The sequence below is a fragment of the Pelobates fuscus genome, chromosome 3, assembly GCF_036172605.1.
Source record: "Pelobates fuscus isolate aPelFus1 chromosome 3, aPelFus1.pri, whole genome shotgun sequence".
Lineage (NCBI taxonomy): Eukaryota > Metazoa > Chordata > Amphibia > Anura > Pelobatidae > Pelobates > Pelobates fuscus.
This window is the reverse complement of record NC_086319.1, coordinates 321,702,210-321,718,198: the sequence shown is the minus strand read 5'-3', so window position 1 is coordinate 321,718,198 and position 15,989 is coordinate 321,702,210. Positions and strand designations below refer to the sequence as shown.

The following is a 15,989-nucleotide window of genomic DNA, read 5'->3' as shown; positions in this document are numbered from 1 at the left end:
ACACCAAATGGGCGAACTACGGGGATGCCTGAGGGCATTCTGGACGCTTTCAGGTCCTATTATGCGGACCTGTACAACCAATCCCAGACCCAACAGGGAGCTGCTGCACAGACCCATTACCGACGAGTAACGGACTATCTAGCTCACCATGTAACACGTAAACTCACACCGGCACTCGCGGAGGAGCTGGACAACCCCCTCACCCTTGAAGAACTAGCGACTGCAATGAAACGTTCGAAACCACACCGAGCACCGGGTCCAGACGGCCTCCCCCTGACTTACTTACGGACGTTCCAAGAGGAGCTCCTACCGAGACTTCTGACTGGCCTAAACGCCCTGCGGGAAGGGGGTGCGTTCCCCACGGACACCCTAGCGGCTGTTGTCACGGTGATCCCCAAGGAAGGGAAAGACCCGAGCAATTGTGCCAGCTATAGGCCGATCTCACTGCTTAACGCAGATCTAAAATTGTTCACGAAGGCCCTTTCCCTGAGGATATCCCGGTTACTGCCCGACCTGATCCACCCGGATCAGGTCGGCTTCATTCCAGGCAGGGAAGCACGAGACGACACCATCCGAGCGTTAAACATAATTCATAACGCACGGGCCGGAAAGCGAGACGTCGTCCTCCTCTCGACGGATGCCGAAAAGGCGTTTGATCGGGTGGATTGGACATACCTGAAGGAAACGCTGCATCACATGGGCTTTGGTCCATATATGCGCATGTGGATCTCGGCCCTGTACACCACTCCGACTGCCCGGATACGGATAAACGGAGCCCTCACGCGGTCTTTCCCGATATGTAATGGAACGCGACAAGGCTGTCCCCTGTCCCCCCTCCTGTTTGCCCTCACCCTGGAACCATTCCTGGAGGCGGTCAGACGGGACGGGGGTATAACGGGGGTTCGCATGGGCACAGAGGAACATCGGGTAGCGGCATACGCCGACGACATGTTGTTCTTTTTGGAACAACCTCTGGTCTCCGTGCCCAACCTACTAAAGGCTTTTGACGAATACCGCCAGGTGTCAAACCTGAAATTGAACCTTGACAAGTCGGAGGCGATGCCGATAATGAAGGACGAAGGCGAAGCCCACAGACTAGGCAACCAGTTTGCCTTCTCGTGGTGCACGGAGAAGATACGGTACCTCGGTACCTGGCTACCGAAAGACCTATCACAAACGTACCAACTGAATTTCCTGCCCCTCCTCCGGAACATACAATCAGACCTCCACCGCTGGACGGCTTACTATATCACCTGGTTCGGGAGGATTAACGCGATCAAGATGAACGTGTTGCCACGGTTGCTGTATCTCTTTGCCACCCTGCCACTTTTAATCCCACAATCATTCTTTAAATCGCTGGATACAGCGATCCGTGGGTTCATCTGGAATCATAGACCCTCGCGGGTCCGCAAGTCGACGATGGAGAGACCTAAACAATCCGGGGGACTGGGACTGCCCTCGGCGTCCACTTACTATAAAGCCACACACTTGCACAGGCTCACAGACTGGCATGTAGACAAGAGCCCAAAGCGCTGGGTGGCTATGGAACTGCAGCAAACAGGAGGTACAATCCCCTCGAGACTGTGGTTGGGGGGCACCACGTTCGCAGAACTGCGGACGGGCAACCCCATGATAGACGCGACGCTCAATGTCTGGTGCAAGGTTCGTTACACCCATCGGCTCACTACATCACCGAACCCGTTGACCCCGATCGCATGCAACCCAAACCTAGCAGGGGGACTCCACCCGACGGCACTGCGGAACTTTCATCAGGCGAACTGGATATACCTAGATCAGTGGTGCTCGAGGGGGCGACTCCGTCCCCTCGAGGACCTGCTCGGAGACACACGGCCCACACAATTAGACATCTTTCGGTACCACCAGGTGCAATCGTATGTCACCAGCTTAGCTGGAAAAGACCACCTTCATAGGCAACTGACGGATTTTGAAAAAATATGCACAAAAAGAGGTCACATAGACCATGGGGTGTCGCGCATGTGCGACTCTCTGAGAGAGGCCCAAGACTCCTACCCACTGGGATACAAGAGCAAGTGGGAAAGAGAGACAGGTACACAACTCTCGGACCAGGAATGGGACAAAATAGTCCGCTTAACCCACAAGTGCTCGATCAGCTCAAAGATCCAAGAGACTGGATATAAGCTATTATCGCACTGGTATCGGACTCCGGACACCCTTAGGCACTTCGGTGGAGCTGGTGCGGGTGACTGCTGGAGGTGCGGCACGGCCCTGGGAACGAATCTGCACATCTGGTGGTCTTGTCCACGCATAGTAACATACTGGCAGATGATAAACACGAAAATTAGAGAAGTCACAGGCGATCCCATCCCTCTACAACCCATGACAATGCTTCTACATCACACTCCCATACCCACGCAGAAATATAAACACTCTCTCACCATACATCTGTTGAATGCAGCGAAAGCATTGATTCCCCTACATTGGAAACGCACAACGACACCCTCGTTTAGACAATGGGTGGACAAGGTGGAGAGCGTCTATGATATGGAGATACTGACAGCCTCTCTGCAGGGACGCTCAGATAAGTGCGCATTGCAATGGTACCCCTGGCGACTTTACATCTCCAGGGGAATCGCGTAAAATCCCCGGGATAGGCAGAGAGCCGGAATGGCTACCCGAACTGCGCAGTTTGGTCGGACTATACCCAGCGCTAAGGAAATAAAGTAGCTAAATAGCCGGAGGAGACCTCACCCGGGTTCTAGACTTCCCCCCCCCCTTCTTTTCTCCCCCCTGTACCGACTATGCTCGCCCCCTCCCCCCTCCACCAACCATTAACTTGACGGACCTTTCATTTTACCAGACGCCAGAGGAATCTGGCCCCCTAACTGACTGTACTTCACTCTGACGGACAGGTAACTTTATTCGCACTTAGGTGTTCAAAACCGAGATCCGGACCACACGACATGATACGGAACAAAACCTCTTTGAGGGGACCTAGAAGTCAAGGGAAGCTAGCCAGACGGACACAGACGTGATAGTAGGCCACCACCTAGACACAAACCCATGGACAGCCATGGCCCACCAGACATGACCGATACCCCTGAAAGGACACTCCACCGAGCAGGGTAACACATGGGGCTGCTCAAACCATAAGTAAGACGCCCAGGGGACACACTGTTCCAATAACTACACACAGCAACGGAATCTGGTCCCATTTGGACCACCCGTGCACACAAAGAGTACACATACCCGGACACGACGTAGGTTCTGGGGTAGTAAGGAGTTAACCCCGAAATGGAAACACTAGAAATCTGTTGTTAATAAGTGGGGATCTGGGAATGGGAACTGCCGACCACAGAGTCGCCCGAATAAACCCAAGCAAACCCAGGGGGAAGCAAACGAGTGTTCTGGCCAAAGCCAATTCTGTTACCTAAGCTTCCCAGAAATCGGCATCCTATTTCGGCACCTCAAAAGTTTAACTGTTATTATGTTGTAAAAGGATCAATCTACATTTCCGTGTGACCTATGTGAAATTGCTGTTTTTGTTACCGGTGAAACCTTACCGATAAAATATGATTGACACAAAAAAAAAAAAAAAAGAAGCTATCGCTCAAAGGAGCTGTGACAACTTGTTAGCATGTTCCCAGCCTGTAAACATACTGTATGTCCCTTCTTCTTTATTCTGTACCCATTTCAATGCTTGCTTCAATAAAGAAAGATTGACATAAATATATTGCCTTGTGGAAGCCCTTGAGGGGGCTCACATTTTTTGTTGCGGTGTAGTTTTAAATGGTCTTTTTTTTTTTTTTTTTTCAATTTGATAATTTTTATACTTTTTCATAGTGTTAAGATGTGAATACAACAGAAACTTTAAACTAGTCACAGAATAGTGCTATATTATTCCAGGGAGATTGCAATAGGATACTCTAGGCCAGGTGTAGGCCCCTTCGGCACTCCAAGTGTTATGGACTACGTCTCCCCTGATGCTTTGCCAGCAATATGGCTGTATAAGTATTGAGGGAGATGTAGTCCATGGCATCTGGCGTTCCGAAGGTTGCCTGTCCATGCTTTATTATTATTATTATTTTATATAGCGCCAGCAAATTCTGTAGCGCTGTACAATTGGTGGACTAACAGACACGTAACTTTAGCCAATATAACAACTATGTAGAGCAATTGTGATTCTGTTAAAAGGGACACTGCAGACGCCTAAAGTACTTCAGCTTGCTGAACTGCTTTAAGTGTTAAGAGTGTGTCTTTTTTATTTTCCAAAAAGTACAGATTTCAATCAAAATGGTACTTCTATAAGTTAAAGTCACAGAGTCACTGTCTGGGGCCAAATTTGCCAAGAACCTCAATGATGACATCGCTGCTGGGGGGAGGGGTCAGGTTAAGATGAGATTTACTTACCCGAACCTGTCCCTCGTGGGTGTGGCCATCTTGTTCCAGCGGGCTCTCTTCAGCGCCAGGAGCCGACATCACTGCTGTGAGAGTACAGAATTGAGGTCTATGGAGGATGCCCCAGCTTTGTTATCCCTACTTTGTCTCTGTATATATTTTGACTGGTTGGAATTTTATTGAAATTCAAACACAGTAAAAATAAATAATTTCATAAAGATTCTATCTTTATGAAATACTAATATTTCAGGAGAGGGTGATAGTGCTGCTTTTATGTGGTTACACCCCCCTCGCTGTCAATCAGACAACCGGTCCTGTTACTTCCAGGTTTGCTTAGCTTAGTGGAGCCAAACTCTAGAAGCACGAACTTACCCAGAACACCTGTCTTGCAAAGAATTCTTATTGAGCTGCATTGGGAAGTCTGTGATTGGACAGCCACTGAGTTGGGGAAGGCATGCAAAGACATCAGACAAAAGATTTGCAGCTTTTTCAGACAGTTTTTAGATATATCCCCCCAATAAAAAAAAGCCCAAACTAATTACTGGAAGAAGATCTACAAAATTCGGATTTTTATTTATTTTTTATTTGGGCAATGGAGTGTCCCTTTAAGCCAATAATTTGTACCTTGCTGTAATATGCAAAACCTTAACATTTCTGCAAGCATAATCTGCATAATTTAGTTCCTTCTGTAGCCCATTCAACTTCCCGACCAGCCAGGAGAACAGCATTCGGGAATCGACATTGCCCCGCATTCAATATACAAAATTCTATCGAAACTAGCACTGACCCGTGGATAGGTTGACCCTGCGTTTAAAATTAAGTTTAGGACTAAAATTTATCGATTTATACACGACTATATAGGTAAATAAAACGCAAATACCAGTTTACAACGTCCCTTTAAAATGTCACCTACGGGCGCCATGAAAGTCTGAAAAAATATTCCATGTATTAACATGCAATTAAACATTTGGGTTGGATCGCCTCTACATAAATGTATCAGTAAATGCTTTATTTCTGACTGGGTAAGTTATTCTTTGAAGGTTCTGTGGAATTTACAAGACCAATATATCAACCCTACATCACAAAACAGACAAGCCTTGGTTTGGAATGCGGAATGGTTCTGCGCTGTTTACCGGGTGTAGTACAAGGTGAATACAGCTTGTGGCAATAAAGTCAATATTTCAGAAACTACGAAAGTGGAATGTTTGACATCTGAAGCTCATCAGACGGTGATGATAAACATGAATATTAATGAAGGACGGAACCATGAGCATTATGAATAAGGAGAACGCAACAACAAATCTGAATACCTACTAAACAATTACTGTGTTGCAGTAACACAAAAGCTGGGTATTTCACAGAACTGAGCTCTATTTGTCATTGATGGCTAACCAAAGGCTCTATGCAGTTGCCCATGGTGACCAGCCAGTCCTGTTTCATGGGAAACTCTTACAGGGTTATTCACAAGTCAGAATTTAGCGAATGTGAAAAACATATTCAACTCAACTACAGTGACAGCTTGGCTATTTTAGCCATTGTTTTGATATTCAATTCTGACTTATTCAAATTTGAATTTTAACAACATTGTTAGTGCTAATATGTGAATTGTTGGGAAATCAAAGTGGATTTCAAGAATTAGGCCAAAACAGACGATTTGAAAAAAAAATTTAAAATAAATCTTTTAGTCAGCCTAGACTGGCCTAAAAATCTAAATTCACTTTCAATTCCTAACAATTCACACTTTAGTGAATACGTCAACAACAGCTGCAGCAGCGAATGTATATCATGATTCCTATGTCTGATTATCTAACTAAACTCTTCAGTCAAGATAATCGCTCAGGAATCTCTGTTATGGTAGTAGTTTAATTCAATTATATTGCGTAAAGCCTTTCAATTCAAGTTACATGTTGGCACAAACTGTTTCAATGAACACATTGTATAGTGCACCTTTTCTCAAACTAAATAAACAAGGCCCTAAAATTAATATAATAAACAGAGAGAGCAGGACCTTGTTTATCCTGACAGACAATGAGATTCCACAACCATTCTCCTAATGTGTATTGACTCAAGAGGATGAGTGAACAACAGCCTTTGTTCTGTTCCTAAGAAATTCTTACAGAGAGAAGAGACAGCCTTGTTGTAACCTATGACTGACTTGCATTCCAGTTTTTCTGGTTTCCATGGAAGATCATCAAATATGTCTTCTATTGATTTGGGTTTTATTTGCATAATAAATTACATGTCTTTCCTTTGACAATTGGCTTGCAAGAAGAAATGTATACTAGCTAAATAGTTTCAGCTGGGGGGATATTCCCAACTTGCCTATTTTAACACAAAGCTTGACATTTTTTATAGATTTACCACACCTACTGTATATTAAACAATAAAAAGCAGTTTTTGTTGTTTTTTTATTTTTTTGCTACTAGAATTTTGGTGAAGTCAAAAGAGAATTTCAAATTTCACACAAAAATAGCCAAATTGAGATTAAAACACGCTTAGAGATATTTTATCTAAAGTTTGCATTGTGGGTTCTATTCATTACCATTATATAGTGAATAAAGCCCAGAAGTGTGTTTTTCTACTTATGAGATACCCACATGTTCTACTATAATAGCAGATTAGTGTTAATGAACACTTCAAAATGAACCATTAGGTTCAGGGCCGTCTTTAACACAGGGCAAAAGGGGCAGCTGCCCCGGGCCCAGTTACTCCTGGGGGGCCCAAAGCAGCTGCCCTGTGGGCCCACACTGCCCACAACAATTTGGAGGGGCCTATCAGGTGGCTCATGCATTTAGGGCCACCCAATGGGTATCTCTGAACAGGGACCCAGTGGGGTGCCATGGCCCTTTAAGAGCTGACCGGGCCCCTGTAGTATTAGCTGGCTGGGAGGAAGTGACAGCCGATCACTTCCTCCCAGCTTCAGAAGAGAGCACCGCGGGAGGAAGGAGGCAGCAGCAGGTAGCAGCATGGGGAGGAGAGGCAGGAATGAGCTGCTGCTCATTCCCACTCCCATCAGCCTCAGCCAGCACTAAGCTGAGTTGAAGGTAAGTGTATCCAGTCCCTGATCCTCTGAATGGTGAATGGCTGCAGCTAGGATAGTTTTTAGAAAAACCACCCCACTCAATGCCCCTGCCCTGCTTTCCCCCACTTACTGCTTATCTTCTCTGTGCCCCCACTCTCTGCCCCTGCCCTGCCTTCCCCACTCACTTTTTCTCTCCTCTCTGCCCGTGCCCTGCCTTTCCCCCACTCACTTCTTCTATTTTCTATGCCCCCACTCTCTGGCCCTGCCCTACCTTCCCCCACTCACTTCTTCTCTTCTCTATGCCCCCACTCTCTGCCCCTGCCCTGCTTTCCCCCACTTAACTGATTCTTGGTGCCCCCACTCATTGCTCCTGCCTTCCCCCCTCACTGTTTTTTTACCCTGTGCCCCCACTCACTGCCTTTCTACTATGTGCCCCCACTCACTGCTTTTTTTGTTTAGATGAGTTTAATTATTGCCGCAGTTGCATTTAAGCACAGTGTTTATTTTATGTTTTAATTCTTTTTTTTGTTGTGCATTACATATTACAGTACCAGCTTGCCTTGCCACAGCAGCATCAGCATTTACAAGCTTTGTGCCTCCTCCAACTCTTTGCTTCTGCCCTGCTGCAAACATAAAAATGATCACATGTATTTCAGTGTGTGTGTATCTGTGTGTATGTGTGTGCCAGTGTGTAACTGTGTCGGTGTGTATCTGAGTGTTTATGTGCCAGTGTGCATATCAGAATTTGTGTGCATGTGCCAGTGTGTGTATCTGTATGTCAAGGTATGTGCATGTGTTAGTATGTTTACATGTGTGTTGATGTGTATGTAACTGTGTATGTGTATACATCCCAGCAATCAAAAACAACATGCAAACACATCCCTGATAACACAAACATTACAGAAAAACACACCCCTGATTTCAAACTCCAAAATGATATATAAAACACACCCTTTACTCAAACATCAATACTATACACAAATGTTTAGAAGACAACACTACATCCTATAACAACCCTGAAGGCAAATATTACATACAAACAAAACCCAGTATTAAAATGCCAAAATGATATGCATACACCAACTCACAGTTGCACACCTGCATTTAAAAGTCAACCATACATACAAACACACACACACCACTGCATTCAAACGCAAACACTACACACAAGTACACCTCTGCATTCCAATTGTAATAGTACATACAAATACACCTCTACATGCACACATATACTCTATACAAAAACAGGCTTACATTCAAATGCACAAACACTGCTCACAAATACAACCCTACAAGAATGGGCAAAGTATAGATCCCCAGCTAGCATAGCATTGTGGGAGTTGTATGACAGATGGGGATGTATCTTTTCGCCACTCTTGTGTTAGAGGGGGAGGCCCAAACAACCTTCTTGTACCAGGGCTTCTCTGCATTAGTTCCGCCACTGGGTTGGAGTGTAAGGCATGATTGCATGCCAGGGAGAGGGAGGGCAGCAGGGTCCAGGGGGCCCAAGCAAATGCTTGCCCAGGGTCCAATCACTATCAAAGACGGCCCTGATTAGGTTAAAGAGCTTGTGATCTATTTAGGGCAGTGTGAATAGGTTTCTCTACAAGGGAACAAATTGGAACATGCCTTTATTAACCCTTTGTCTAAACTTCTAACGTCATCCAAGTTTCACTATATCAAAGTTAGACATTTCAGGTGTGTTGCACATATGACAGACATTGTATTGCATTTCTTAGACCAACAGAGTTGACTGATAGCAATCCTAAATGATTTAACATTCCAGCTCCAAAGTGTTAACGCAACTCCTAAATACATACACATCATGTTTCTAATCACAGTAAAGAGGGATAGGGTTAGGTTTCCTTTACTCTAGCTGTCTTTAATTAACCGGTTATCACTGGGTGAGAGTCTCAGTAACCTAGCCTACCTGCTTCGTATACCTCCCGCACAGAGGGGGCTAATCTGGCCAGATACCCCAGCCCACCTGCTTCCTATATGTCCCGCACAGGGGGCTCACCTTGTCTCCCCCAGTCTGCCTAAATCCTATATCTCCTTCACAGGGAGCACATCTGGCCACTTATCCCAGCCTGTCTAGTTCCTATACCTCCCGCACCGGGTTCTCACCTGTTCAGATAACCCTGCTTCCTCCCCCCAGTCTGCCTGCTCCCTATACATCCCGCACAGGCGACTTTCTTGGTCAGTTACCTCAGCTCTCCCCCAGTTTGCCTAGTTCCTATACTACCCGCACAGGGGACTCACCTGTTCAGGTACCCCTTCTTCCTTCCCCCACTCGACCTGCTTCCTATATTATAGATCCCGCACAAGGGGCTCACCTGTTCAGGTACCCCAGCTCTCCCCCCAGCCTGTGTTCCATCTCCTCCTCCCAGGCTGGGGGTGGATGGTAGGCAGACAGGTTGAGCACCTGGGATACCTCCTCGAAGCCAGCCGAGAAGTCCTGGAAGTTGATCATACCGTCTCCGTCCATGTCCAGCTTGCGGAACAAGGGCCGGATCTGGTCAGGCTGGAGCCCCAGCTCTGTACACACCGAGGTGAAGTCCTCAAGCTCCACCACTCCGGAGCCATTGACATCGCAGGCGGAGAACAGGCTCCGGAGATGGGACAGGTCATGCACCGATCCCATCAGGACCTACAGCATGTGGTAAAAGCAGGAGATGGGGGACCAGTCTCGTAAGAGGGGTCAGTTACTGTATCAAGATATGGAGCTAGTTCCCAATCCAAATATAGCCAGCCCACACAGCTTCTAGAATCCAAAACGCACCTTTAACACAATCCAGCCTCTCTGAGGCTAAGGGCAGGTCAGTGGTATCTCCCCAAATAAACACTGCCCTTCAATACACAGAGCTAACAGAGAAAGGATCCTCTAATTCCAGGGAGTTCTTACAGAACCCAACGTTTCAGACTCCAATAAGAAATACTGTAGATCCTCGGCTTGTAGTTCTTGTAACTGACTTGCTGGGATGTGCCATAAAGCGCTCTAGTAGTTAGGGCAGTGCAGAGAGCTCAGGTGTGTGTTTAGAATGTTACAGAGATACTTGTTGCAGTAGAATCCACGCGTTCCATAATGTATCCAGCATTGGCAGACATCCCCTGACTGGCATGGCAGCCCATATGGGGTGAGTATTATCCTCTTTACAGGGTGCCCAATGTGTGCGACAAGTCCCGCATCCCGTGTGTCAGTCTCCGCCCACGCACCTTACTGTCTCCTAAGGCACATGTGCCCTCACTCTAAACCCCGCCCTCCCTCAAACTCCACCTTCCGTGTTACTGCAGGCTGGAGAGCACTGCTTTGTTCTTTTTATGGTTTTTAATCCTCAACTTTAATCCTTCCTACTTCGTGGGAACTAAAATGAACATGTGTGCTTTTAAAATAATTACCTATTCCTATAAACAACATTTTGTGAGTTATAATTCTCTACTTTAGACTGAATTTGCCCAAACTATGGTATGTTTGGGGGAAAAAAATCATGTTTATTTTAGTGTCCATATGAAAAAAAACAAATATTCTGACCATTTCATTGCATTCCCAGTTTGAGAGATATAAAGAGCTTTATTGCAACACTTTTCCTTCGCAATAAGAAACCATTTTTTAAACAATGAAACCTCTTGCTAACACTTGTAATCACTGTTTTCTGTTATATCTGCACATTAAAAATGTAAAGTGCTGAGGCGGAGCCTGACCTTCAAGCTGGCAAGACGTGCAGAGCCTGAGCTCCTCCGACATCGGCAGATTTTGGGGCATAACTCCCAGCTGTTGTACTCCAACACTACCCAACAAGCTCTATCTGGGTCAGGGTCCTCCGGGCGAACAGACTGATACCTCACTCGACGATTTTTGTAGCAGAATGCCCGGTCGGACTTACTGCGGCCTACTGGGAGTGGAGCTGGGGAGAGGCGGCCGATCTCCTCGCTCTGCAACTCACAGAGAGGCCCCGCAGTACTCTCCCCCCCCCCCCCTTTGGACCGGCGGGGTTCATCCCGGTCCCCACTGGGTAAGCCTGTCTCCACAACACATACCTTCAGCGGCAAGCATGAAACTCAGCGACGTACCCAAAATGGCCGCCGCAGCGGTGCCCCCACATTCACAAGCAGAGCTGGAGAGCCAGGAATGGAGCACACTCTTCAGGGCCAGATTTGATGCGATCTGCGACCAATTCTGGAACAAAATAGCTAGCCGACCTGCACGGCCTCCGACACCAGCGGCCCCCACACCAACAGTGTCAAGAGCCCGTCTGCCCGTTAAGATGACTGTTAGGGGCCCAGCTCCTAAGCATTGCCTGCGCAGATGGAGACCACGCTGCCTCCTACAACGGCAGTCAGGCAAGACACCACATTACCCCCCAAAGGGGAAAACCCAAAGCCCTATGGCTAATAGCACCCAGGAGCAGCCCATAGTATACACTAGGAGCCGGAGGGCTGCCTTACCTCGCTCTGCCCACAGCACAAACACCATAAATGCCCGCTGCGCAGTGATCCGACGGCAGAAACGAGTGAAGCGCCCGAGCGGAGCGAAGCACTGGAGCCATCTCTCACCCCGCTCAGCCTCCCCAACCATGAAAGGACCTGTCCAGGGGCCAGTTCATCCCCACAAGCTGCCACCCATACGGAGCACTGACTTGCTGAAACTCCAGGACAAGCTATGGCAATCCCCAACAGCACCTTCTACAACATGGAAGGAATGGGCCTTGAGAGAGGGCATTGGCTGAGTGACTTGCCTTTTTTCCATACCTCACTCGGACAGCATTTTTTTCTGGGACTACCACCCCTAGTATCCCCGACCAACAACCTACCGATGGACTCCCCTACCCTGTGAAGAGGTTTTATAACTAGCGCACAGCTCCAGATTGAATGCCTTCTTAGCATATGTTTCATTATGGCTTGTGTTTTTTCATGTCTTTTCTTTTACCTTGTAAACATCTGATATGCGCCGCGCAGTCCCAGTCCTCAAACATGAAATCCCCATGCACAATAACGATGCTCATATTGCCTCAGCCTCCCACCCCCAGACATTGCCTAGGCAATCCTGGGAATAACCCACGGTTCTCTTGAAACAAGGTGGGCTGTATTTACCATATAGCTTAGCAATAATTTTTAGGGAAGTACTGCGCAGTGGAGACTATCTCCTTATCTCTGCTTGTGAGATTTGAGGTTCCCAGTGGTTACTGTTTTTTTGTTTTTTTTGTTTGTGAATCTTGTTTAATCATCTTGATTTCTAACTAAAAGAAGAATCTGCATAGTTGTAGACATGTCAAAATTGTTAACGTTTGCCATCCCCAGACCTGCAATGCCATAGACATAACTTAACAATTAATATAAACTTAACTGTCACTAACTAGACAATTCATAGGCTTGTATAGCATAGTGTGTCTACATCTATCTACTATTGTCATAATGCCAGATACTTGCATGTTTGTTTTATAAAAAAAAAAAAGTGCTGTTTCATCTGCCACAATTTAACTTGTTATAATGCTATGAAAAGCCTGCAGCTGCTATCGTGGCCCTGCACGCCTGTTGTTATTTCATGCACAATGAAAATAAAGAATTAAAAAAAAAAAAAAAAAAAAAAATGTAAAGTGCTGTGGAATATATTTTATATACATGCTAATAATATATATTTTTAATGATACTATTAAAGAAAGCTAAATAAATGTAGTGGGGGGGCGTGGCCTAGCAGCGGAGCGGAATGGCTGCCTAATCTCTGAGCTCCTCCGTACTCGCCCTGCACATCGCTAGAAAGCTGCCCCAAACGCAAATATGGGGAAACACACTAAGGCTGGGGGTACCCCCAAACCAGCGGCCACCCGCCCACCTGCAATCCAGGCATCGGTCAGGCAATATATGACCACACAGCCGGACCCATCATCCCAGGCCTCCGCTGAGGCCTTCCTGTACTCGGAGGCCTCATCCATGAGCCCGAACTCCCAGGTCGGCGACGCGAGTGGAGAACCCACAGAACACCCGCCGGCAGACTGGATGGCCCTGCTGAGAGCACTGCCTACCAGAGCTGACCTGACCCAAGCCACATCAGCCCTCCATGCCTCGATCCGGGCCGACCTCCAACTGATGAGAGCAGACATGCAGGGTATGGCGGACCGCATGGCGCGGCTGGAAGAGGAACAAGACAACCTCACTGTGGCCCACACAACCACAGAGTCCACGCTTCACAGCCACACTGCCCACTTGCAAGCCATGGCGCGCCATGTAGAAGATCTCGACAACAGGGGCCGCAGAAACAACCTGCGGATCCGAGGCCTACCTGAAGGCGAAGAACCCCCAACCCGGCTCACTGACACACTTACCATCTTATTTAACGACCTTCTAGGCCGTCCTACGGACACGCCGATTGACTTTGTCCGTGCACACAGGGCACTAAGACCCAGAGGCCCTGAAGGAGCGCCGCCAAGAGATGTAATATGCTGCTTAACTATCTTCTCCCTCAAAGAAGACGTACTACAGGCGGCTCGCAATGCGGGATCCATCACCCATGAGGATCACCCTATCCAGATATTTCCTGATCTTTGCCCGGCCACATTGGGCTACCGCAGGGCCCTGAAACCCCTCACTCGAGCCCTGACGGCTCAGAAGGTGAGATACCGATGGACTTTCCCGACCGGCCTAATTGCTCACACTCCTAACGGTCCCATGCCGGTACGCAACCAACAGGACCTGCAAGATCTCACTATCGAGCTCCAGCTACCACCCTTAAACATGCCTTGGCCGGACCCGCTAGACTTCTACGTTGGCCCACCGAGGCCGGCACGAGACGACCCGCTGCCACAAAGAAGAGCCAGATCCAGAATGGAGACGGCGCGACCAGCCGGCAACACCCGTTGAGTTCCGCGGCTCCTGAGAGACTCTGAGACCCACAGTTTGAGGTACCTGCCTATGAACTATGACCCGCTGGGGAGCTTCCCATAAGGTATCTCACAAACCACACTGAACTGCCGGACTCCCTCTCTTGTTTCACTTTTGGGTGGGGGGCTGAAACGGGGGATTTAACGACTCTGCGGCTCACGCTATGCCCCGACTACCACTCAGATGGGGAACATTCTCTTAACCAGCTGCGCTGCCATAGAGGGATTGACATTGCCACACCACCAAACACGAGCCGCAGAGACGTGGAGACTCGGTGCCACCGACACATTTTGTGACTACCAGTAACGGAGATATAGGGTCTTTGTCGGAGGGCCCAACCTCCCCCTCTATTGAAGTGGATGGGTATATATCATGAGGAAGGGTAGGCAGGAGGGGGACACAGCCACCATACACACGCCTGCCGCTAGAGCTCAGGGCCACACCACGACACGCCACCCAACTTGACACGCCATGATGCACACACACACACACGACTCACAAGGCTCGAAGCCTGGTCCACACGACACGCATCATCTTTAAGATACCCCACTCACAAGATCACGGATAACCTAGGGGCTAGAGTATTTTTTGGGCGGGGCGGGTAGGGGGTAGCCGGAGGGGCCTTCCACGTGGGAGTTTTTCTTTTTTCGTTGTCATCGCTATAGGTGACCCCGCGGGGAAGCACCTCGTTTCTTTTCTCTTTTTTATCCTTTCCTCTCCCCTCTCTGAACCGGGACCCCGGAGAGGGACCGGGTATATCCGAGAGGCATTTGGTAACCAGTAGGCCACGTTCCCACCTGGTCGGGGTGTCAGGAAGAAAGGCAAGGGGACTCGACCGAACCGCTAGTACGGACGGGACGACTCCACCTCGGCCTACACCCGAGCCATTACTTTGTATATTGTTGTTTATTGTTTATTGTTTACATAGTGTTTATTTTATTTTGTCTCTGTACCTACTCCTAGGCACTCAAAGTCCGGCTGCGGTGTCCGCGTGGGGACTCGGGAAGGGGCCTCATCAAGGACCACCCGTCCAGGTAACACCCTTTCCCTGTACCTCCGACACGCTCCTCCCCTGAACCCACCCAACACCTGAGTGGTACTGCAACCCGTAGGCCCACCACTTCTCTGCCCACACTACCCCTCCCAGAGTGGTCCACAGGAGCTCCGTCATGCAGACCCCGAAACCGCTAGCCAGAGCAGACGTCAACATTATCTCTATTAACGCCAAGGGCCTTAACCAACCTGAGAAACGATCACAGGCGCTCCGCCACTTTCACAGCCAAAGAGCCCACATAGTATTCATACAGGAGACACATTTCAAGGAAGGTCTGACACCTAGAATGACTGACAAAAGGTTCGCCCAATGCTATCTCAGCAACAACCCCTTAGGGAAATCCAAAGGCACGGCCATCCTCCTTCATAAATCCCTACATTTCACACCCACAGCAACCCTGAAAGATGACTGGGGAAGGTATATATGCGTTAAGGGAACGATAGCTGACCGTACGTACACGCTAGCCAACCTGTATGCTCCTAACACTGCGCAACACCGTTTTATAACTAAATCACTGAAAGCCATCATGGCCTTTACGGAGGGTTGTCTGATCATGGGAGGAGACCTTAATGTGGCTATAAAAAACCGAGCCTAGACACCTCTACGGGCACCTCGACGATACCCAGACATGTGTTGACTACTATCAACAAAACCCTTAGA

General features: G+C 48.0%; 1 protein-coding gene across 2 annotated transcripts in view; it reads right to left on the bottom strand.

Annotated features, from left to right (window-relative positions):
- Window positions 1-10,602, bottom strand: part of LOC134603200 (ras and EF-hand domain-containing protein-like) — a 51,169-nt gene extending 40,567 nt beyond the window's left edge. Inside the window, exon 1 of one of the 2 annotated variants that reach the window (XM_063448939.1) lies at window positions 9,736-10,602. In XM_063448939.1, the coding sequence (XP_063305009.1) occupies window positions 9,736-10,043 (308 nt within the window). In that variant the 5' untranslated portion in view covers window positions 10,044-10,602. Of the gene's footprint in view, window positions 1-9,661; window positions 9,671-9,735 lie in introns of those variants that run through there. The other variant, XM_063448940.1, reaches the window with a different exon arrangement.
- Window positions 10,603-15,989: the final 5,387 nt, after the last annotated feature.